This window comes from Coturnix japonica, chromosome 2, assembly GCF_001577835.2.
Source record: "Coturnix japonica isolate 7356 chromosome 2, Coturnix japonica 2.1, whole genome shotgun sequence".
Lineage (NCBI taxonomy): Eukaryota > Metazoa > Chordata > Aves > Galliformes > Phasianidae > Coturnix > Coturnix japonica.
The window spans coordinates 813,369-836,876 of NC_029517.1; the positions used below are offsets into that span (position 1 = coordinate 813,369).

Consider the following 23,508-nt stretch of genomic DNA (forward strand, 5'->3'; position numbering starts at 1 on the left):
CCCCATCCCCATCCCATCCCACCCCATCCCGTCCCATCCCATCCCATCCCATCCCATCCCCACCCCATCCCACCCCATCCCATCCCACGCCCCAAGTAGGGCCAAGCCTGCTGTGCCGCTGACCTGCAGTGCACCACGATGGGGGTGTGCAGCGGGCGCTGGTGCAGGTAGTGGCCGTGCACGTCCTGGATGAAGCGCAGCAGACTCGCTTTGCTGTCGGGCAGACCCCTGCGGGGAGGGGGCGCTCAGGGCGGGGCGGGGAGCCAGACTCGGCCCCCAGCCACCCCCAGGTCAGGGCTGCCCCAAGGGATGGAGCCCCACGGGTGGGGAAGGGGCAGCTCCCACCTCCCTGTGGGACCCCCCCGTCCCCCCGCCGCCCTTTGCCGTACAGCTCCGGCCAGGACGTGAACTGCAGGTGGATGACGGTTCTCTTCAGACTCTGGTCTCGGTACTGCAGCGTGATCATCCGCTCCACGTGCGTCGGAGCCGCCTTCACGCTGCTGAGGACGAGCGTGATGGGACCGTGCACCAGCGGCTGGCCCCGCTCCGTCGGGAAATAGCGCAGCACCTTTTGCTGCGGGGAATCACAGAATGAGCCGGGTTGGAAGGGACCTCAAGGATCATGTAGTTCCAACCCCCCTGCCTGGCAGGGCCACCAAACATACACCTTTACTAGATCAGGTTGCCCAGGGCCCCATCCAACCTGGCCTTGAACACCTCCAAGGACGGGGCATCCACAACCACCCTGGGCAGCCTGTTCCAGGACCTAACCACTCTCCTAGTGAAGAACTTTCCCCTAACATCCAACCTAAATCTTCCCTCTTTTAACTTCAAACCATTTCCCTGTGTCCTGCTATTGTCAGCCCTTTCCAAGAGTTTACTCCTCTCCCCCTGGGAAGAGAAGCACCATGTTAAAGCCCGGCAGCGCCCGGCTCAACCCGCAGCAGCGCAGGAACCCACCTTGTCCAGCTCCTGCTCCGACAGCAGCATCACGACCACCGACACCTTCTGCTCGTAGATCATCAGCCAGAAGTCTGCGGCGGTGCCGAGCAGCGGAGCCTGCGTGGCGATGATGGTGGGGCAGTACGGGGACAGGTCCTCCACCCTGCTGGCGTTGATGTAGTCGTCCTTACCCGAGCGCAGCACCACGCGGTTCCTGTCGTAGGGCATGATGTCCTGGTGCCGGTTCTTCATGGAGTAGCAGCGGGCGATGGCGATGGAGAGCTGCCGGGCGTCGCGCTCCTGGGCGTCCTGCAGCTCCTTCCACAGCGCGTCCAGCTCCGCGGTTCCGCCGGGTTCCGGCAGCTCCAGGCGCTGCAGCAGCGCTCGGAACCGCTCCAGCTCGGCCCGCAGCCGCTGCACCCGCTCGGGCCGCTCGTAGGGGTCGTTCTCGATGAGCTGCACCGCTTTGGGTTTCTGCCCCTCCTTGGCGTCCGCCTTGGTGGGCTGCAATAGGGGCTGCCCCACCGCCGCCTTGGAGCCGCCGTGTTGGCTCTCGGGGCTGGACGACAGGAGGTCGTCGGTGGCGGAGCTCTGCCGCTGGAACGGGGACTCGGCCGAGCCCGGAGCGGGGGTCAGGGGCGGCGGGGGTCGGTGCGGCACCGCGCCGGGAACCAGCGGCGGCGGCTGCACGGGGGGCTGCGGGGACGGGGCCGGGGAGGGGACGAGGGGGCACTGCACCACCACGGGGCCGGGAACGTGGCCCAGGACGGGACCGGGAGACGGGGCGGGCTGCGGGGGTCTCATGGGGGCGGCGGGGCTGGGGCAGAAGGGCAGAGCCGGGGAACCGCCGGGCACGGGCTGCAAAGCGCCGGGTACGGGCTGAGCCATCGGGCCGCTCTGAGCCGGGGGTCCGGGCACCGCGGTACCGAACGGGACGGAACCGCCGTGCGGGGGGAGCCCGGGGGGCGGCAGCTTGTCCGGCCCGGGGGGCAGCGGGTAGAGCTGGGGCCGCAGCGGGGGCTGCCCCACCGCGCCCGTAAAGGGCTGCGGGGCAAAGGGCGGCCGGGCCGGGGGCTGGAAGGGCAGCGAGACCTGCGGGCGGGACGGGGGGAGGAACGGAGCGGCCGCCGCGGGGGGGAACGGCTGCGGGGCGGGGACGGGATGGGGGCGGACCGGGAGATCCGAGGGGGGAGGGAAGGCGGCGGGGGGCTGCGCTGCGGGGAACGGGGCAGAGTGAGAGAACGGAGCCTGCGAACCGAATGGGGGGAACGGGGCGGCGGGGCCGGGCGGGCGCTGCGGGGGCACGAAGCCGCCGGGGGGCGCTGCGGGAGCGGGGAGCGCGCAGCTGGAGATGGGAGCGTGCACCGTGTCCACCGTGGTGGTGGCCGGGCGGGCGGCCCCGCTCTGCTCGGGGGGCGGAACCGCGGCCGGGGGGCGGACGGGGCCGGGGTGGGGCGGCCCCGGTTGGGTCGGGCCGTAGGAGGCGCCGTGCTGCGGGGACGAGCGAGGGGGGAGCAGGTGGGGGGGCACCGAGTAACCGGGCGGAACCAGCGCCGGGCCGGGCTGCACCGCGCCCCGCAGCACCGGGAAGAGCTGGGGGGCGGAGGAGGGGGCCGAGCTGGGGGGCGGCACGGGAACATGCGGGGCGGACGGATGGAGGAGCTGAGCCGGCAGCACCGGAGCGACGGACACGTGGGGAAACGGAGCCGGGCCGGCAGCGGGAACCGGGGGCAGCGCGTAGGGACCGGGGGGGACGGCGGGGAAACGCGGCGGGGCGAAGGGCTGGGCGGGCTGTACGGGTTGTACGGGCTGTACGGGCTGCAGCGGGGCGCTCGCCATCCGGGGGGCAGCAAACGGGTCGGGGCCGGGGGGCCGCAGCCCGGCGGGGAGCGCAGGGTCGAGGGCGAGAGCGGCCAGAGTGGAGGGCGGCAGCCGGGCCAGGTGCGCGGCCAGAACGTCGGGGGGGAGACTGCGAAGGTCCTCGGGCAGGTCGGCCAAGCTCAGGGAGCTGAGCGGGGGGAGGTCGCCCACCTCCGGCCCCTCCGCTTCCAGCTCCGGCAGCTTCTTCTGCAGGGCGGGTTTGGGGGCTGTGGGACGAGGGGGCGGGTGCTTCTTCATTTCCCTGCCGGGAGGGAGCAGGCGTTAAGGTGGGGTGGGGGCACTGCCCTCGGGGTCAGGTGAGCTCACAGGGCTGTGGCACTGAAGCCAAAGCCTCCACCATGGCCCAAGGACCCTCCCTTGGCTGCCCCACTGCTCTCCCTCCAGCCCCGACACCACCTACTTCTCCAGGATCTGCTGCCTGTTGCTCTCCGCAGCCTGGCAGGCCGCCCGCGCCTTCTCCAGCAGTTTGGCAGCTTTCCCCTCCAGGTCGGTGTAAAAGTCCTTCCCCTCCTGGGATTTCTTCATCAGGTCCTCATAGGCTTCGTAGGAGGCCACCAAGGTCTGGACGGTGGTGTTCCACCTGTGGATACAGCACAGAGATGTGTGCGTGCATGCAGAGTTGGGCTGTCCTCATGCTTCCCTGCCCCTAGGCAGCCCCAGTGTGCAGCACCAACAGCCACCAGAGCCCCCAGCCCCACAGGCAGCCCCTGCTTGGGGTGGGTGAGGGCTGTTTCCATACACCAAGACCCACATTGCCCCCCCCAACTCACTTGTGCTCCACCTCGGCCAGGGCCTTGCGCACAGCTGCATATTTGACATTGGCATCTGTCAGGGCCTTCAGGATGTTCTCCTGGGCAGCCAGGTTCTGCTCCAGGTACACCTTGATCTGGTCGTACTTCTTCAGCTGCTCCTCAAAGAGTTTCTGCCCAGAGAGGGAAGGATCTGAGGGTCCAGCAGGCAGACGCTGCCTCCCGAGGGGCTCAGGGGGAGGTTGGGATGGAGCAGAGCTCTCACTGCAGCCCATCCTGGGGTACATGGCACAAGGAAGGGCTCCCAAACACAGCTGGGGGCACCCACCTTCATCTCGGAGCGGTCCGTGGTGACCAGCGAGGTGGTGATATCGTCCTTCTGGATCATCTCCCGCAGCTGCTGCTCCAGGGACATGCGCTGGTCCCTCATCTCCTGCACCTTGCCCAGGATTTTCTTCAGGTTTTGCAGTACCTGTTTGTCATCTGGAGGACATGGAATGCTGAGCGGGTGCAATGGAGCCCACACAGCGACCCCAGCCCAAACCCAAAGCAAAGGGAGGGAGCTGCAGGGGGTGGGAGGTGGGGTGGGTCAGCAGCGCTGTTCTCACCTTCGCTCAGTGTGGGTGAGGGCAGCGCAGCCTTGACCTGCTCCAGCGGCCCACTGAGCAGGCGGAGGTTGCCAATGTGCAGGTTCATGGCTTTGTGCAGCTCCGTGTTGGTGAAGCTGGCCTTCTCGTGCACCTCCATGTACTTGGAGCACTCCTTGCTGACCTCAGCCAGCCCCGTGGATGCTGGCGGGGAGCCCTGTGGCGCTGAACCCTTCCCCAGCAGCTCCTGCAGCTTCCGCTCCTGCGCCTCGTCCTCCTCCAGCAGGTCCCGGATCTCCTTCAGCGAGGCCTCCACGTCGGTGAACACCCCGGAGAGCACTGGAAATACAACACACAGGCTGGTCTGTGCCCAGGATGGGCCTGCAGTGTGCTGCAGGCAGCACCAAACCCCTCTGCTGCAGGCTGGACATCATCACCCACCATGAACAGCCAACAGGAAGAATTGGGGTAAGGAATTTATGCAGGCAAAGAATTGATGATTGGAGGTTCCCCAGCTGCAGACAGGGGGATAACAGACAATCCCAGCCCCCTGCTGGTCCCCGTGAGCTCACCTTGCATGGACTGGACGAGGTTCTTGATGGTGTCAGGGCGCACGCTGAGTGCGGCGCACTTCTCCATCAGGATGGGGGGGATGTGGCTGTACATGTCCAGGTTGTCCACTGTCTCAGGGTCCAGCTGCATGGAGTCCATGAACTGGCTACAGGTGAGAAGAAGCTCCTGAGTGACAACACCCAACCACCACCAGCGCCCCCATCCCACACCACAGCCACTTCAGGGCACGGCCCTGCCAAGTTGGCCCCCCAGCAGCGAAGCAAAGCAAAGCAAAGCTGCAGGGTGAATCTGGGAACCAGTCACTGCCCGGAGCTGGGCAAACTGGCACGAGGGCAAAGGGCAGAGAGCTCAGAGGGGTCTGTTCCCATCAGCAGGCACCCCATGCCCAGCTCACTGCCCTACACCTGGGTCTGGAGCAGTAGGAGAGGTTCAAGTACAGCTCACACGTACTCCAGCACTTCGTTCTTGGCTTCAATCTTTGCCATCACATCTCTCAGCAGTTTGGCCTTCTCTTCACTACAACAGAGAGAAAAACCCTTTAGTGCTGTGACGAGACTCAGGAAATAGAATCACAGAATCATAGGGGTTGGAAGGGACCTGTGGAAATCATAGAATCACAAAATGGCCTGGGTTGCAAAGGACCACAATGATCACCTGGTTCCAACCCCCTGCTGTGTGCAGGGTCACCAACCAGCAGCTCAGGCTGCCCAGAGCCACATCCAGCCTGGCCTTGAATGCCTGCAGGGATGGGGCACCCACAGCCTCCTTGGGCAACCTGTTCAGTGCATCACCACCCTCTGGGGGAAAACCTGTGAAGATGAGCTGTAGCCCAACCCCACTGCTAAAGCACGAGGACATGAGGACTCCCTGGGGACAGTTTGGGGTCTCTGAGGGTTTGCTGCCCTCCAGATCCTGTTAGCCTGCAGGGAGGCAGTGTGGGGGCACAGCTCCATGGTTGTCCTGGGACACACCTGTACAGTGAAGAAGCCTCATGGGCAGCCATGGGCACCAGCTTGGCGAAGATATCAGGGCCGGTAACAGCGGGGTCTGTGGGGTTGACAGGGAGGGCTTTCACCAGTGGAGCACCTGCAGTTCAAACACAAAGCACGTGTGGGTCTCAAGCCTTCAAAAGGAAAAATCCTCTGTCCTAAAGACAGAGCCTCATTCCTAGCAGGTCCCACAGAGAGAAGGGCATCTCAGCACAAAGCCCTGCTGCTCCAGAGGTTTCCCAGACCCCTACAGACCCACCACACATTCCTATGTGTGCCCCCTTCCCCCCTTAGCAGCTCACAGGCTGCCCATCCTTACCTTTCACAGACTGCAGGGTGTCCAAGGCAGGCACAGCTTCGTGGTAGATGAAGTCATTGTCTTTTTTAGCTGAGTTGTACCTAGAAACAAGAAGTGATGAGAAGCACACACCACCCCTGGCTCCCTGAGCCTGCTCCCATTTGGGTCAGACCCAGCCCCTCCTGGAATCGCTCTGGGAAGAGCCTCAGGCAGCACATGGGGACACAGGATACTGCCATGCTGAGGTTCTTCCCTGTCTGCTCTGGCCACAATGTGTTTGTGGCCCGCAGACAAGCAGGACAGTTATGGCCGGGGCAGCCTGAGCACACTCACTTGCCACCGATCACATCCATGGTGAATCTCAGGGCTTCCTGGACAGTTTCTGGCTGTCCCTGCACAAGTGACAGTAAAAGCAAGTTAGCACAGCAGTGATGCTCTGGGAGGCCATAATGTCTGCCACTCTGGTCAATGGGGAAGGAAAGCTTTTACATTGGCACCACCATCTCTCATCTTTGATATCTCACTGCCCACCATCAGTGTCCAGCCCTCACCACACACCAGGACCCTGCATGACCCAGTCCCCATCTCAAGGCACTGCACTCCAGACTCACACCAGCAATGCAAAAGTCCCTTGTGTCACTCTGTCCCTTCCCTCAGGAGCAGACAGCAGCGCCTGGTGTCAGCCCCAGAGCTTTCCCTCAGCACTGCTCCTAGAGCAGGGACATGAAAGAATCATGCCCAGAAGTGCTTCCACAAAGCAATGACACACTGAGAGCTTTAAAATCTGGTAACTGCTACCAGAGGGAGAAGGAACACACCTTTGCCAGTTTGATAGCTTCATTGAGTTTATCCAGTGCACTCTGGAAGTAGATGACCTGCAGAGAGAAGAGAAATTAGCCCCAAATGTGTTGAAAGCACCAGAGTTGGCCCAGAATTACACACCTACCCCTTGAACAAGAGCACCACCAGCCAACCCCAGGGCCTGCAGCTTTGTTCAGTTTAATAGGGTTTGCCAAGAACACCTGCATGGCACCAAATCAGCCCCACGGAGCAACAGCACTCCTAATAAACTCTTAATACAGATACCCCATCATTAGCATGACAACACCTCACAGGACTCCATCCTACCAGGGCAGGCCCTCAATCCAGGCAGCATGGGTTGACACAGCTACACTTACCCTTTCTCCAAACTTCTGCTGCTCCTCGGCCTGTTTGCCCATGTGCAGCTGCAACAAAACACAACAGTAGCGTTAGGGTTCCTTCCAACGAGGGAGATCTTTCTGACAAGCAAATCAAGGGCTGGTCTCACATCACAGTACCAGTCTTCCCACTTACATGGGCCACAGCAGCAAAATAGTAGATCTTCATTTGAACCAACTTCTTCCAGTCCTTCTGGATCTTTCCCAGCAATGAGGCTGTCTCTGAGTTCTCCAAAGCCCGGCAGGCCTCTTTGTAGTAATCCACCACCTGTGGGGAACAGGATGGGCATGTAAAAACCCCACAGACAGAGAGACAGACTCCAGTTTGAATGGAAAAGCAGCAGTGGAAAGGATTCACTGACCCTGGTCTGAGATCAACCAGCCAGCACAGCAAGAAATTGGTGGGCATTACTGATGTATTTTGGGTCAGAGCCAGAGACTACGGCCATCCCTGTGTTAAGCTGTCCCCAGAGGGTGGGTTAAAAATACAATTTTCTTCATGGAAATGTGATGCCTTTCTTCTTTGAGGAGCTGTGACTGCATTCCTAGCTTGCTGTGACAGCAGCCTTGTGTGGCTGCACTGATGCTGCACAGGGTCTGGACAAACCCTTCCAAATTCCTTATCCCAAGCAGCACCGCCATGCACAGAGAAAACGAGGCTCTTTGCTAACAGCAGGTACTCACGGAAGCAGCAAGCATTCAGCACATAGGAGATCCTCCAGTGTCTCACCTGAGCACTGATCCGGGCCACGAGGAAACTCTTCCTGTTGTCCAGCATGGACTTCTCTAGCAGACACTCCTGTGCCTGGCCCTGCCAAATTGAAAATGAACGCTGAGATTTTCTGTACAAGAAACCTTCTTGGACCCACCAGTAGCAGTCCCTTTCTTGACAAGCCAGCACAGCACTGCTGACATAGCCCAGAGATGCCCCTCATAGCCCATGGGTCCAGCAGTGTGGGACAGAGCTCTTCTTTACAATTTCCCTGAAAGAGTGGTCAGCCACTCAAAGAGATGGAGTTCCTGTCCCTGGAGGTGGAGATGTGGCACTCAGGGACACACTGAGGATGGCTTGATGGTTAGGCTTGGTGATCTGAGAGGTCTTTTCCAACCTTACTGATTCTATCTTTCACATCCCTGCTCCTAGGAGCAGCGCACAAGGAGATCTCTGGGGCTGACGTCACGCACTGCTTCCTCCCAGCCCCACTTCCAGTCACACAGCAGCTGCCCCAGGGTGTGCAAGGAGCCATTCCCACTTCCCCACTGTCCCAGAGCCCACTTCCTACCAGCATGAGGTTGATGTTGAGGTTGAGGATCTGGTGGCTCATGTCTACACTGTAGGAATGGGGGAAGTGGTCCCGCAGGTAGGTAAAGGCACCGGCAGCACACTGGAAATGGGTGCACGACACCTTCATGCCCTGAGCAGACAGGAAAACACATGTCACGCACAACGCAAACCAAGCCAGCGGATGCAAGGAGGTTGTGGAAGACTGAAGAGGCAGCATCCTCCCTTCACAGCAATGGTTAGGGTGATAAGATCCAGCTCAGCAGGGCTTAGATGCTTCCTGTGCTGTTTTCTGCCTCCTTTGAGAATCCCAAAAGCAGCTGCCACAGCCTGCCATGAGCTCCTAGGGCCAGCTTCAATCTAGAAAGCTCTCAATGGTATGACGGTGTTAACACAGGATGTGCATGCACTAAATTGTGGCCAAATCCTGTGTGAGATCTCTCCCCTCCAGTCCTGTGTGCTGAGACAACAGCAGACATCCAGAGTGGGTGTCTGACACTGATGCTTTTAACAACCCACACTAAAAAGAAGGGACTGTTACCTCCTCAGACACTCTCTTGTCCATGGCGCCCAGCATGGAGTGCAGTGCACCTGGGGAAAGAGAAGCACAACTCAGTGGAGTGATTTGCAGCTGGTCAGCCCCCACTCAGCCCCACAAGCAGCGCCAAAGCCAGAAGCTGGGTGTCTCTTGCCAGTGAAGCCCAGATCTGGGTGGGATTTAGCTAAAGCCCTTTGTTCTGTGCATTGCTGAACAGAAAGCAAGCTGCAATGCAAAGGACAGCTGCAGTCCCAGGGATGGGAGTGACTTCAGCTGCACTGACAGTGTCTCTGGAATGAGTGTGACCTTCCCTTTGGGTCCACAAAAAATCCAAGGCAGAGGAGCAAGAGGGCAACAAGTGTTGCTGCTTTTAAACATGTTTTGAGGGATGCTGCATGACACAGATGAAGTCTGACTGGGTTGTCATTGTGCTAGAAAGAGCATTTGCAGCACTGCAGCTCAGCCCCAAGTCAGCCTTCTTCCTGCAGCTGTGGAACCTGCAGCCCAGCTATGACTCAGATGCAGGGCAGTGCACAACCAGGGTGATCTCAGATAAAAAGGGAAGAAGTTTCTGGCAAAACCCAAAGTCAGCCTTCTGTGCTTCTGCTGGGCTGCTCTAAGGAGGGAACACAGACTGAAGGCAGAGCACAGAGGAGGGACATCCCTTGCACCCAGAGGGCAGACCAGCAGGGCAGCTGGTCTCCCAGGACTCACCCAGGTTGTACAGGATGCAAGCCTGCTCATACTTGATGTCCTCATGAGTCACCGTCTTGCCTGAAAAGATCTCTGTCCTGCAAAGAACAAAGGCTGCTCACCAGCTAGAGGTGGAGCTACAGGCTCTGTCTTGCATCTCCTCAGAGCCAGCCACTGTCTCCTGTTGTTGCATGGCTCAGCTCAGCCTTCCTGCCAGCTCCCCAGGGCAGGATGCCATTTCCCACAGGGCTCCCAGGACACAGCTGTATTTCAGCAGCAGGGGAAGCTGAATCACAAAGAGACCAGTGATTACACTGCCCTCCTACAGCTTCTGGGAGGCAGATTCTCCCGACCAGCCTCCAAGCTCAGGGGCCTTTCTGGTCCATCAAGCTGGAGGCATGTAGGGCACTGTGTCTAAAGGGTCTTCCACATAGATTAAGGAGAAAGGTGCTGTGCAGAGTGGAATGTATTGGATGTCTATAAGAGACATGCAAAGCGATGAGGGAGCAGTTCTGGTTTGGAGCAACCTCCTTATTTCACAAAGTGCAGCAATCCCTCACATCTCACAATCCTCCCATCCTTACTGCCCCAGCCCTGAATATACAGGAAAACTGTGGCCCACAAGGGCACGAAGAGGGGGCCCTTTTTCCCCTACCCCAGCACAGCAGCACATTGCTGCCCTCACCATGCAATGGGGACTGCAGCCTCCTGCTCGGCGCCCATGGGGATCCGGCTTTGCAGGTAGTGGAGCTGGCCAAAGTATTTCCTCAGTGTGCTGCAGCCCTCGAAGTCCCTAGGCACGTTCACAGCACTCTGGGGAAAACAGAGAGAGACGAAGAAGCTGCTCAGGGTTGGGCGGTGCACCGGGTGGGATGGCAAAAGGCCCTTGCAGCAAGGCATGCAGGTGGGAGCATGTGTCTTTCTGCAGGGGACAGCTGGGCTCACACACTTGTTGGCACTCCCAAGATAAGCACATTGAGACAAAGATGTCTGCCCCAAAACTGTGCTTTGCGGAACCACTTTATGGAGCAAAGAGGTCAAGGAGGAAGAACCCACGTTCCCCTGTCACAGAGTGAAACAATAAAAGGAGGAATTTGAGAGCAACTGGAAAGGGGATGTCTCATGACCCTGACTGGATGTAGTAGGGGGTTTCTGCAGCCTGCAGGGTTGTTAGAGCTGTTCCTTTACTTGTGAAAGAAAGACAGGGCTGCCCTGCCAGCACTTGTACAAGCACAAAGCCCTTTGGCTGCCCGGCCAACAGCTCTGCCTCAGCTCTGTGTACCTGTCACCACCCCCTTTTTGGAGGCTCTCAGTGGGGCTGTGGCTCTCATGGTACAGAGCCCTAACATCCAACCTCCTCACATGTCTCAGGGAGCCCAAATCAACTTAGGAGTGCAGGACACAGCCTGGCAGCTGAGAGCACTGCCATTGAGTGATGCTGAAGCCAGCAGTGCTGACTTACCTGCCGGAGCACCTCCAGCTTCCGCAGCTCCTCATTGTAGTTCTCTGGGTTCTCCCCATAGTTCTTCAGGACAAACTGGAAAGGAGAAAGAAGAGGTGAGAGCCCATCTGACAGCAATACCCACAGCCACTTTCCACCCCAGATCTGCCAGGGCCTGCAAGAATCCCCTATGTTGGTTCTGACAGACATTTCTCCATGGAGCTTGCTCAGAGAGCAGCCGAGGGGTGGTGGGAAGAAGGTACTTCTGCCCCAGGGTTCAGTTAGGAGTGGGGAAGGCACTATTGGGGAGGATTCACATTTTGTACTCATCTGTGCCTAATTCATGTGCATTAAGGAAGAGCCTCTGCTGAGCACACAAGGGTGAGGCGGCTTACAGCATCAGTCCAGTAGCCAAAGAGGCTACAGAAAAGCTGGGGAGGGACTCTGTCAGCAGCACAGAGGCAGGACAACAGTAATGGCTTTAAACTACAGCAGGGGGGATTTAGTAACACAATAGCACAAGGCAGCCCAGAGCGGCTGTGGGTGCCCCATCCCTTCAGTGCTCAAGGCCAGGCTGGATTGGAGGTGCCCCAACCCATGGGAGGGGTTGGGCTGAGGTGGGCCATAGGGTCCCTTCCAACCCAAACCATGCTGTGATTCTTTTGGGTTCCACCACTTTTGGCAACCTTGGCACTTCCAGACCAAAGACAGCTCTCATGGCTCTGTATGCTGCAATCCTCCGAGCGCTTGTCTGCCAGGTTAAGGCAGTTTGGGTACATGTGAAGCACTGCTAGCCTCCCTCCCCACTGAAGTAGATTTAAATCTCCCACCACACAAATAAATAAATATAAATCAATCTATACACAAAACTCTCAGCCAGGCCAGAGCTGCACAATGCCCAGGGCTGTGGGGCATGACTCAGCTGCACAGTGATGGGGCCACTCCCAGTGTCACCCTCTGTCCCCTCCCACCCCATTCTTCTCTATCCACATCCCAAAAATCAGCAGGTAAGCAGGTGGTGGCACTGGAGAAACACCCCTCTCCGTGCACGTAAATAAATGGATTTGTAAATCAACAAGGTTGCAAACTGCTGTTTCCCTCCGTAGGTGGCACTGCAAAGTGCCAGCTGGAGGTGGGGCTTCTTGTTCGGAGCTGATAATTAAGTACTGGATCTCCTTCCACCTCACAAAAACAAACTGAAGGACAGAGAGATGGGATCCCTGCCAGGACAGGCCCCTCGTGCTGCAGGTGAGGGTGTGTGCTCACCACACCAGGCTTTTCTCCCTTACATCACGCTCAGAGGAAGGTGGGGGTGGGGTGCCCAAAGCACAACTCAAACAAGTCTGAAGGGAGAGGGGCTCAGCTCCCCTAAAGGCAGAGTGACGGGCAGGGCACCAAGCTGGGGTCTGCAGGAGCTTTTCATTCCTCCATGTTTTGCTTTGGTCAGGGAACACGCTGAACACGACGTCCTTCACAGGCACAACGGATGCCTGCTAATCTTTCACATCTTGGCTCCAAGGTTGGCAAATATTCTTTGCCATCAGGGCAAATGCCATATTGCTCCCTTAGGAGAAAACATGCATCCCATGGGCAGGAGATGAACGGGAATGGTTTGGGTTGACCTCAGCACAGGGCAGCAGCCCTTGGTCCATCATCTGATGTCAGTTCCTGCGTGCTTATATCCCAGGATAGGACTCTAGTTCTGTCCATCCCACACTGTGTCTCACAACCCCTCAGCCTGAGGAGTCAGGGAGCTTCTCACCAGCAACAAAGGCACACGTGAGCACGAATCGACTTCTCTTTTCAACTCCTGATGGGTGCTGGGCAGCTCCTTTTGAAGGTCACTATAACTCTGCCATACTTGTAGCTTCCTTCAATCCTTTAAGCAAACACTGCTGCACACTGGAGTGACAGAGCTTCACCAGCAGTGGGGCTGTCAGAAATGGGGGTGCCATCTCACTCCTCAGCGTCCTCATCTTCCCAAAATCCCCAGCAACAGACAGAGATGAGGAGAAATTCACCAGCACACAACACAGGGCATCTGACCCACACTTCTTGATGACACCAGAGTCCATCATGGTAACGAACCACGAGTGCAGTGTTGGCGGAGGTCAGGTCTGAGGAAGAACACGGTGCTGGGAGATGATCACACGCTGTGGGGACAGAGCTGCCAACTCACCCCAACTCTCTGGCTGGCTTCTGCTGGGCACTGCAGGGCTTGAAGCAGCACTGAAGCCCCCTCACACCCCAAACTCTCCCCCCAAGCACTGGCAACGGTTAGCCAGTAATGAGAGACCTGGGGAGTCCCAAAGCAAACATAAAGCCCTTGGGTACAGGGCTGGGATGTGCAGCCCCACTTTCAGCCCAACAGCCCACACCACACAGAGCAGAACCAGGATAAGGTGAGGTGACCGCAGGGCACCACAGCCCCCTGTCAGCCCTACACCTACCCTAGAGGCAGCTCCCATAGGCCCTGAGCACACAGGGCCCACACAGAGCCCCATCACTGCTCACCCCCATAGACCCCGGGCCCAGCCCCCACAGACACCCCACACAACCCCACAGACACCTCATACAACCCCACAGGCCTCACAGGCCCCACAGGCCTCACAGGCCTCACAGGCCCCACACGGCGCCCTCGGAGCGCACCCGGAAGAGGCCTCTCCCCCCGGAACAGGCCCCGACCCCCACCCCCACCTTCTTGACGGCGGCGTTGAACGCGAACTCCCCGGCCTCCTTCAGATCCAGCCAGATCATGGGCATGCGGGGCACGGCCTCCATCACGGCCCGGCCGCCACCGCCCCGCCGGAAGTCAGCGCGGGGGCTCACGGGAAGCAGAGTCCACCAGCGAGGCCTAGGCCGGGGTGGAGCCAACTTCCGCTTCCGGTCAGGTGAGACGCCCCGCCCCAGAGTGCTGGGGAGGGAAGGGGCCATCCCTTGTGCTCTGTGTTGAGGCCTGATAGTGAGCACAGGGTGCGGGCTGGGTGCTGCTGTGTGAGGACAAGGAGCTGTTAGAGAGCGTCCAGAGGACGGCTGGGAGATGGGGAACGGTCTGCAGGGCAAGGAGAGCTGAGGGCTTTGTGTTTGTTGTGCCCAGGGCAGAGCAGGCTCATGGTGGCTGCAGCTCCTTGTGGCTGTACAGCTCCTTAAAGACTGGGGAAAAAAGCCAAAAGAAAAGCTGTTTTTTAAGGTTTTTCTGAAGGCAGCAACAGTGCTTTGCCTGTGCTGGGGAGCTGCGTTATCAGCGCTGACGCTGACACAGTCGTGGCAGTTTAAACAGCCTGGGATCGTGTTGTTACTTGCCATGAACTTCAGCACCTGAGGACAAGCTTTTAATAACCTTAATGAGAGCAGAAGCCAGCTTCTTCCCACCGCTCATCTCAGATTGGTAGCCAGTTTTTGCTCATAGTGAGCCGTGTTGTTCAGTGAGTGAGCATTGGTGAGGCCGCATCTCGAGTACTGTGTTCAGCTGTGGGCTCCTCACTACAAGAAAGACATTGAGGCCCTGGAACGTGGCAACAAAACTGGTGAGGGGTCTGGAGCACAAGTCTTATGAGGAGCGGCTCAGGGAGCTGGGATTGTTCAGCCTGGAGAAGAGGAGGCTCAGGGGAGACCTCATTGCACTCTACAACTTTCTGAAGGGAGGTTGTGATGAGGAGGAGCTTGGCTTCTTCTACCAGGCAACAAACAGGACCCGAGGAAATGGCCACAAGTTGTATCAGATGAGATTTAGACAGGACATACGAAGGAAGTTTTTCTCTCAGAGTGGTCAGGCACTGGAATAGCTGGCCCAGGGAGGTGGTGGAGTCGCCATCACTGGCAGTGTTCAAGAAGCGCCTGGATCAGGAGCTAGGAGATATGGGTTAGTGGTTTTCTGTAGGTATGGTAAAGGGAGGATGGTTGGACTAGATGATCTTGTAGGTCTTTCCAACCTTGTGACTCGATTCTATGGAGGGGCAGCACTGAGCTCTGCTCCCTGTGACAGCGACAGAGCCCATGAAAATGGGCTCTCAGCTCCAGGCAGTGCAGCATCCAAAGTGCAGGCTGTGGCTCAGGGCACTGGGGCTGCTCCCCACTGCTCACGGCTGAGGACAGCAGCAGTGTGATGGGCTCTGGGCTTTTCTGGGCATCCATCCACACACCAGGAGCACTGCCACCATTGTCAGCCCTGGGCAGGGGTCTGCACGGCCACTGTCTGTGACACGCAGCTGCCCATGTCCCCCTTGTGTCCTCACAGCAATGTGTCCCCAGGGCCGGTTCTGTGTCCCAAGGGACCGGCCTGCATGGAGCTGCACAGCCCTGCACCTCAGGGCAAGGCCTGTCGAACATGACCCACAATCACCAAAGCACACCCATGTCTTCCTTGGTGCCTCAGTCGGTCTGAGGAAGAAGGAGCTGAGGCAATGGGCATGACTGGAAGCACAGGAACTCTGAGGTATCATCACCAGTCCCTTTCCCAGCTGTGCAGATGGGTGAGCACGGAACCAGCTGCCTGGCACGGCGGTGGGCCCTCCGTCCCTGGAGAGGATCCACAGCCAAAGGGACACAGCCCTGGGCAGTGGGCAGCGGGGAACAATGGAAGGGGATGGAGCGGGCGGTCTGAGAGGAGTCTATGGCCCCGAGTGACCTGTGGTTTGGGCTGGTGGGATTTGGACTCCCCTGCTTCCACAGGGACACCCAGAGCAGGGGGCCCAGCCTCAAGTCCAGAGGGCGGGAGGTTAGCAGCAGGCCCAGCAGTGCTGTTGAGGGAAGAGACCGTCCCTTCTGCTCTGTGCTGTGGCCTGATAAGGTGCAGGTTGGGTGCTGCTGTGTGAGAAGGACGTGGAGCTGTTAGAGAGCATCCAAAGGAGGGCTGGGAGATGGGGAAGGGTCTGCACGGCAAGGGGTGTGAGGAGAGCTGAGGGCTTTGTGTTTGTTGTGCCCAGAGCAGAGTAGGCCGAGGGGAGGGCTCATGGTAGCTGCAGCTCCTCATGGCCATACAGACCCTCATGACCCTACAGATCCTAATGCTCCAAGGATGCCAGCCCACAGCCAGTGGTCCTTGTACCAGGATTGCAGCACCACTTGGCACAACAATGCTTCCTTTATAAGAGAGTGTACCGATAGGACAAAGGTGAGTGGCATTAAGGTAAGAGAGGGCAGGTTTAGAGCAGGTATTAGAAAGAAATTCGTGAAGACAAGGGTGGTGAGATCATAAATCAAGGTTCCCGGAAGAGCTGCTGATGTCCCATATTTGGCAGCGTCCAAGTCCAGGCTGGATGTCCAGGCATGGTGGGTGTTGTCCCCGCAGTGGGACAGCTCAGATGTGGCCAATGGTGGAGCAGCGCTGATGTGCGATGGCAGCACTGCCCTCCTGCTGACGCTGCCTGTAAAAGCGCTGCTGAGCTGCACAGCGGTTCCAGCCCCAGCAGTGCTGTGCAGGAGGAGAGCAGGAAGAGCACAAGTGCAGCAGTCAGAGCTGGGGACACAGAGCAGCGCTGCTTGGGTGAGTTGCCTGCAAAGTCAATGGGGGTGGGTAATTCTAATGACATTTGGCTTTCGGCATACAAACATGTCTGTGGGACTGACCTGAGTCCCCAGAGATCATCTGTGTCACCTCCATTAGCACAGGGAGGAAAGCAGGGGAAGTTTGTGCCGTTCTCACTGAAAACCTGTCTCCTTCCAGGCTCCCCGTGTGCCTGTGAGTGCTCTCCCAATGGCAGGATATCAAAGCAAAGGTGAGTTGCTCAGCAGCGCGTGCAGGCAGGCACAGCCCGGCCAGGCTCCTGGCTGAGAGCTGGGGAAGCACAGGGGGTTCACATCCTCGTGCAGCTTCGTGTACGCGGTGCGTGGGCTTTTTGGGAGGCCTGGGGGGTGTCCTGAGGCTGCCTCCCATCTCCCCGATCTGAGAGCTGCACAAAGCGAGGCTGAGGGCGGATGGGGCGGTGGTGTCCGGTGGGTGCAGCCTGAGACGCAGCACAGGGGGTAATGCTGTAACCCCAAACCCAGCTGTCCCTGTGCCTGTGTCTTGGAGCCCGTGTCCCACTGGCACCATGAAGGGCAGGAAACGGCCCGAGGGACAATGCTGCACACACAGCACCGCTTGTTTTGCTCAGTGTGTGACTTCCTGGAAAAGGAGTGGTTCAGCCCCGGCTTTTTTTTCACCCAGTGCAGTCCTGGGTCACAGGGGAGCTGTGAGATCTCTTTTGCTTTCTGTTTTTGCTGTCAGACAAGTACTGGGTAGCAGCCCTTTGAGGAAGCCTGTAACTGAGCAGCCCTGGGTTCCCTCAGGGCCATGTGTTCCTCCTGATAGTCCTGAGGGACCACTGCTGGTGCTCGGGGACACTTTCCTTGTGGCCCTGGGCACCTCCGCCTGGAGCTGGTGTGTGGCCAGCAGGCTGTCCCTGCACCTGCAGGGCTCACACATGTCTGTGGTTGTTCCCAGGATCCCAGCTGAGGATACTGCTGGTGGGAAAAAACGGGGAGTGGGAAGAGTGCGACTGGGAACACCCATCCTTGCACGGAAGGCATTTGAATCTTACATGTCAGCAGAGCCTATAACACAAAGAGTATGAGAAAAGCCAAAGGCCTCTTTGCTGGACGGTCAATGGTTGTTGTCGACACTCCTGGCTTTCGTGTCACTTTGGAAGCCAACCTGAAAACAGCTGAAAAGATTAAGAATGCTCTTCAGAATCACCATGAAGGGGTTCATGCCATTGTCCTGGTGATGCAGCTGGGCCAAATCACAAAGGAAGATCATGAAACAGTTGAGTGGGTGACCAAGATGTTCCATACTAAAGCAGAGAAGTACTCAATCCTGTTATTCACCCGTGCAGAAGAGCTGGAGCATCCAGACGACCTGAAGGGTTTCATAGAAGGAAGCCCATACCTGAAGGGGCTGGCAAGAAAGTGTGGGAATCGCTACCTTGGTTTCAGCAACAGAGCCATCGGAGTGGCGAGGGATCAGCAGGTTGCAGAGCTCATCCGCATGATCAATGCCATGGTAGAGCAGAATGGCGATGCTCTGTGCTACACACGAGAAATGCTGGAGAAACACAAAGAGAAATTGCTTGAAGAGGTTGGTACCATCCTGTATGCAGGAAGGACCGGTCGGGGAGGACGCATCTCCTCAGCTGTGCCATTCCTGCTGCCTTTGTGGTACATGTGAGGCATGTTTTGTGGTGGTGGGCCTGAAGGAGTCCTCAATAAGTGCTTGAGCAATGGGAACACTGCCCCATGCCATTGTCAGCAGTGGGGCAGGGTCTGCACCAACGCTGTTATTGTCTTGCAGCTGCCCATACCCTTGTGTGTCCTTTTAGCAAAGTGTCCCCATTAATGGTCCACTGATCATTTGTATCATTTTCATTAGCACAGGGAGGGAAGCAGGGGAGATTAGCGTTGTTCTCACTGAAAACCTGTCTCCTTCCAGGCTCCCATTGTGAGTGCTCTCCCAAATGCACGACCTCAAAGGAAAGGTGAGTTGCTCAGCAACGTGCACCAGCAGGTGAAGCCCGGCCGGGCTCCTGTCTGAGTGCTGGGGAAGCACAGGGGGTTCACATCCTTGTGCAGCCTCGTGAACGCTGTGTGTTGGCTTTGTGGGAGGCCTGGGGGATGTCCTGAAGCTGCCTCCCATCTCCCCGCTTTGAGAGCCGCACACAGCGAGGCTGAGGGTGGATGGGTCTGAGCGAGCCCTGTGTGCCTGCTGGCAGCTGGCTGCAGCCCGTGCCCTTTCCTGTCCTTGCAGTGCACAGTGGTGTCTCGGGGACACCTATCCTTGCAGCCTTGGGCACCTCTGCCATGAGGTTCACACAGCTCTGCTTGTTTCTCCAGGACCGAAGCGCAGAATCCTGCTGGTGGGCAAGACTGGGAGTGGAAAAAGTGCGACAGGGAACACTATCCTTGGAGAGAACATATTTGAATCTGGCTGTACAGCAAGTGGCTTAACCAAGCAGTACAAGGAAGGTAAAAAGCATGTTGCTGGAAGAGAAATTGTTGTTATTGATACTCCTGGTGTTTTTGACAAAGTGCATTTCAACAGAAGCACAGCTGCTAAGATTAAGGATGGTCTTCGTAGCCTTAATGAAGGTGTCCATGCCATCCTCTTGGTGATACGGCTGGGCCAAATCACTGAAGAAGTAAAGGAAGTGGTTGAGTGGGTGACCAAGATTTTTCATACGGATGGAGAGAGGTACACAATCCTGTTATTCACCCGAGCAGATGATCTGGAAGATCCAGGAGATGTGACAGATTTCATACAAGGGAGCCCATTCCTCAGAGGTTTGGCAGCCAAGTACAAAGATCGGTACATTGCTTTCAACAACAGAGCCACGGGAGAGGCGAGGGATCAGCAGGTTGCAGAGCTCATACAAATGATTGACAACATGGTAAAGGATAATTGCAGTGCTCCATGTTACACACAAGATATGCTGGAAAAAGGTCTTTGGAAATTTCTTGTAAATCTTTGCCCTATCCAGTAATCATCAACGGTTCAGTCAGAGTGCAGATATCTCATCCGTTGTGCCATTCCTGTTGCCTTTGCAGGGTGAAGCAGCTGTAGTTGTGTGCTCCCTCCTGCCCTCAGCATTCTGCACTGGGCTGGCCCTTATCATAGTATCATAGTATTATAGTCTCGTGCAGGTTGGAAGGGATCTTAGAGATCATCGAGTCCAACCCCCTGGGATTCGAGCCTCTGTGTAGCAGAGCGGCACTTCTACCACTTGCGCCACAGGGGGGATTCGAACCCAGGGCCTCCGGTGTTGCAATGCGGCATTCCTACCACTGCGCCACCGGGGCACACAACTTATGCCCAAAGCCTGCTAAATACTATGACTATGAGCTTATCATCTTGCAGCCCATGACTCCCTTGAGCTCTAATTCACAGAACAAGATTGCATGTGATCTCAATTCCTTCTAGACACGGAGAAGCTTGATTGACTATAGTGATGAGGCGGATTATGTGTAGCAATTATTGGAAGTAACTGACTGGGATATTCCCCTCATAGAAGTAAAAAAGGGTTGAAGAAATGTCCATGGTGGAATGAAGTGAATATGCAGAGAATCTGTTCCATGGTGGTCTAGCAAGCAGCATTAAGACCTACAAAGTACAGATTGTTAGCAGCACCAGGGGAACTTGATAGGTCATCTCCCAGAGGTGCAGCGGCATAGATGCTGGAGCGCAGTGTAAAGCACATCCCTGCTCTGTGATAGGATTGCAGTGATGGGAGCTTGGTGGTACCATGGAACTGAGAAACTGCATAGCAGTCACCCTGAGCTGGCACCTTCTTCATTTTCTGCCACTCCAGTCACAACAGAGGGAGGTATGATTAGTACCACTCCATCTGAAAGTAAGGAAATAGTATAAAAACAGCTCAGGAGAGAAAGAATTCTTGGGAAGATACCATCGCAGACAAGTTGGGAGATCAATGCGGACTTCCACGACCAGTTGACAGCTGAGTCTCTTTTCTCCCTGCATATAGATGTCTGTTGTGTAAGATATGCACACTTGTTTACATCTAGTTCTTCCCTCAGGAAACTAGAGTTATACCACAGTTTAATGTGTGTTCACAGCTGCCTGCATTATTCACCTCCTTGATATCTGTTTCTCCTCTGCAGACTGTGTAGCTATCACTATAAGTTCAAGAGAATCTGTCATCTGTTGCTTCAGTAAAGAGCACTACTCCACAAGGTAGTCGTAAGAGTTCTCACTGCGCACGGCCAAACTTCTTCAGGGTGCTCAAAGAATCACAGAATCACAGAATAACCCGGGTTGGAAGGAACCTCAAGGATCACGAAGCTCCAACCTCCCTGCCTGGCAGGATCACCAAACTTCCACATTTCAGGGGTTCATGCCATTGTCCTGGTGATGCAGCTGGGCCAAATCACAAATGAAGATCATGAAGTGGTTGAGTGGGTGACCAAGATGTTCCATACTAAAGCAGAGAAGTACACAATCCTGTTATTCACCCGAGCAGAACAGCTGGAGCATCCAGACGACCTGAAGGGTTTCATAGAAGGAAGCCCATACCTGAAGGCGCTGGCAAGAAAGTGTGGGAATCGCTACATTGGTTTCAGCAACAGAGCCACCGGAGAGGCGAGGGATCGGCAGGTTGCAGAGCTCATACTCATGATCGATGCCATGGTAGAGCAGAATGGCGATGCTCCGTGCTACACACAAGAAATGCTGGAGAAACATTTAGAGAAATTGCTTGAAGAGGTTGGTACCATCGTGTATGCAGGAAGGACCGGTCGGGGAGGACGCTTCTTCTCAGCTGTGCCATTCCTGCTGCCTTTGTGGTACATGTGAGGCATGTTTTGTGGTGGTGGGCCTGGAGGAGTCCTCAATAAGTGCTTGAGCAAGGGGAGCACTGCTCCATTGTCAGCTGTGGGGCAGGGTCTGCACCGATGCTGTCCTTGTCATGCAGCTGTCCATGCCCTTGTGCGTCCTTGCAGTGAAGTGTCTCCATTAATGGTGCACTGATTATTTGCATCACTTTCATTAGCACAGGGAGGGAAGCAGGGGAGAGTTGCGCTGTTCTCACTGAAAATCTTTCTCCTTTCAGGCTCCCCATGGGAGTGCTTTCCCAAGGGCAGGATGTCAAAGCAAAGGTGAGCCTCTCAGCACCGTGCACAGGCAGGTGAAGCCTGTCCAGGCTCCTGGCTGAGTGCTGGGAAGCACGGGGTGTTCACATCCTCGTGCAGCTTCGTGTACGCAGTGCGTGGGCTTTGTGGGAGGCCTGGGGGGTATCCTAAGGCTGCCTCCCATCTCCCCGCTTTAAGAGCCGCACACAATGAGGCTGAGGGCGGATGGGGCTGAGTGAGACCTGTGTGCCTGCTGGCAGCCGGCTGCAGCCCATGCCCCGTCCTGTCCCCGCAGTGCACAGCGGTGGCTTGTGGACATCTTTCCTTGTAGCCCCGGGCACCTCCACATGGGAGCCTGTGCATTTCCAGCAGAGGCTGTCCTGGCACCGTGGGGCTCACACACGTCTGTGGTTGTTCCCCAGAATTCGAGCTAAGGATATTGCTGGTGGGCAAGACGGGGAATGGGAAGAGTGCGACTGGGAACAGCATCCTTGGGAAGAATGCATTTCCTTCCATGTTGTCAGCAGAGTCGGTCACCAAATACTTCATGAAAGACAGAGCCTTCATTGCTGGTAGACCAATTGTTGTTGTCGACACTCCTGGACTTTTTGACGATAAAGTAGAAAACCTGAAAACAGGCAAAATAATTGAAAAAGCCTTTCAGCGCCTATACGGAGGGGTCCATGCCATCGTCCTTGTGATGCAGCTCAGCCGAACCACAAAGGAAGACCTGGTAGTGGCTGAGTGGGTGACCCGGATTTTCCGTACTAAAGCAGAGAAGTACATAATCCTGTTGTTCACCCGAGCAGAAGAGCTGGAGCATGCACATGACCTGAAGGGTTTCATAGAAAGGAACCCACACCTCAAGGAGCTGGCAGCAAAGTGTGGGAATCGGTATATTGCTTTTAGCAACAGAGCCACTGGAGATGCGAGGGATCGGCAGGTTGCACAGCTCATCAACATGATTGATGCCATGGTTGAGAAGAATCGTGATGCTCCGTGTTATACAGAAGAAATGCTGGCGGAAGACACACGGACATTCTTTGGAAGGTTGTGTATGATCCTGTAGGCAGAAGGGGTCGGTCCCAGAGCAGACATCTCTGTTGTGTTGTTCCTGCTGTCTCCATGGGGTGATGTGGGGCATGATGTATGGTGATGGGCCAGAAGGAGCTGTCAATAAACAGTGAGACTTGCTGTGTGGAGGAGCATCCAGCTGTGCCCTGGGTTCTGCTGTGCTGAGCAGTGCTGGGAGAAGGTGGTGGCACACACGGCTTCCTTCAAAGCCGGTTCGAAATGCTAAATGCCACCACCCTATGCAAACTGTGCCCAGGCTGTGCAGCTGCTGCTGTTGTGCTGTCCCAGTACAGGCTGTGAGCTGTGGGCCAAAGGTCCCACAAAGGCATTTCCCGTAACTGCTCTCAGCTCTGGGCAGTGCAGCATCCAAAGTGCAGGCTGTGGCTTGGGGCGCTGGGGCTGCTCCCCACTGCTCATGGCTGAGGACAGCAGCAGTGCGATGGGCTCTGGGCTTTTCTGGGCATCCATCCACACACCAGGAGCACTGCCACCATTGTCAGCCCTGGGCAGGGGTCTGCACGGCCACTGTCTGTGACATGCAGCTGCCCATGTCCCCCTTGTGTCCTCACAGCAATGTGTCCCCAGGGCCGGTTCTGTGTCCCAAGGGCCCGGCCTGCATGGAGTTGCACAGCCCTGCACCTCAGGGCAAGGCCTGTCGAACATGACCCACAATCACCAAAGCACACCCATGTCTTCCTTGGTGCC

General features: G+C 56.9%; 2 protein-coding genes across 4 annotated transcripts in view; one reads left to right on the forward strand and one right to left on the reverse strand.

The window, feature by feature from the left end:
* Positions 1–14,034, reverse strand: part of PTPN23 (protein tyrosine phosphatase non-receptor type 23) — a 15,286-nt gene extending 1,252 nt beyond the window's left edge. For 2 of the 3 annotated variants that reach the window (XM_015852709.2, XM_015852708.2), the window contains exons 1-22: positions 13,870–14,034; positions 11,194–11,268; positions 10,417–10,544; positions 9,753–9,829; positions 9,042–9,091; positions 8,502–8,633; positions 7,949–8,029; positions 7,355–7,486; positions 7,198–7,245; positions 6,838–6,894; positions 6,353–6,411; positions 6,041–6,120; positions 5,704–5,818; positions 5,183–5,248; positions 4,732–4,877; positions 4,181–4,498; positions 3,901–4,055; positions 3,594–3,745; positions 3,224–3,403; positions 961–3,064; positions 390–574; positions 124–228 (exon numbers count right to left, since the gene is read on the reverse strand). In XM_015852709.2, coding sequence (XP_015708195.1) covers positions 124–228; positions 390–574; positions 961–3,064; positions 3,224–3,403; positions 3,594–3,745; positions 3,901–4,055; positions 4,181–4,498; positions 4,732–4,877; positions 5,183–5,248; positions 5,704–5,818; positions 6,041–6,120; positions 6,353–6,411; positions 6,838–6,894; positions 7,198–7,245; positions 7,355–7,486; positions 7,949–8,029; positions 8,502–8,633; positions 9,042–9,091; positions 9,753–9,829; positions 10,417–10,544; positions 11,194–11,268; positions 13,870–13,953 — 4,529 coding nt within the window. In that variant the 5' untranslated portion in view covers positions 13,954–14,034. Of the gene's footprint in view, positions 1–123; positions 229–389; positions 575–960; positions 3,065–3,223; positions 3,404–3,593; positions 3,746–3,900; positions 4,056–4,180; positions 4,499–4,731; positions 4,878–5,182; positions 5,249–5,703; positions 5,819–6,040; positions 6,121–6,352; positions 6,412–6,837; positions 6,895–7,197; positions 7,246–7,354; positions 7,487–7,948; positions 8,030–8,501; positions 8,634–9,041; positions 9,092–9,752; positions 9,830–10,416; positions 10,573–11,193; positions 11,269–13,869 lie in introns of those variants that run through there. The other variant, XM_015852710.2, reaches the window with a different exon arrangement.
* A 2,140-nt stretch (positions 14,035–16,174) lies between these two features.
* The window catches only part of LOC107308654 (GTPase IMAP family member 8-like), a 9,847-nt gene continuing 2,513 nt past the window's right edge, over positions 16,175–23,508 (forward strand). The window contains 10 exon segments of the mRNA XM_032443182.1: positions 16,175–16,285; positions 16,838–16,889; positions 17,597–17,625; positions 17,627–18,229; positions 18,581–18,626; positions 18,982–19,236; positions 20,991–21,364; positions 21,711–21,756; positions 22,152–22,797; positions 23,375–23,448. Coding sequence (XP_032299073.1) covers positions 16,190–16,285; positions 16,838–16,889; positions 17,597–17,625; positions 17,627–18,229; positions 18,581–18,626; positions 18,982–19,236; positions 20,991–21,364; positions 21,711–21,756; positions 22,152–22,797; positions 23,375–23,448 — 2,221 coding nt within the window. The 5' untranslated portion in view covers positions 16,175–16,189.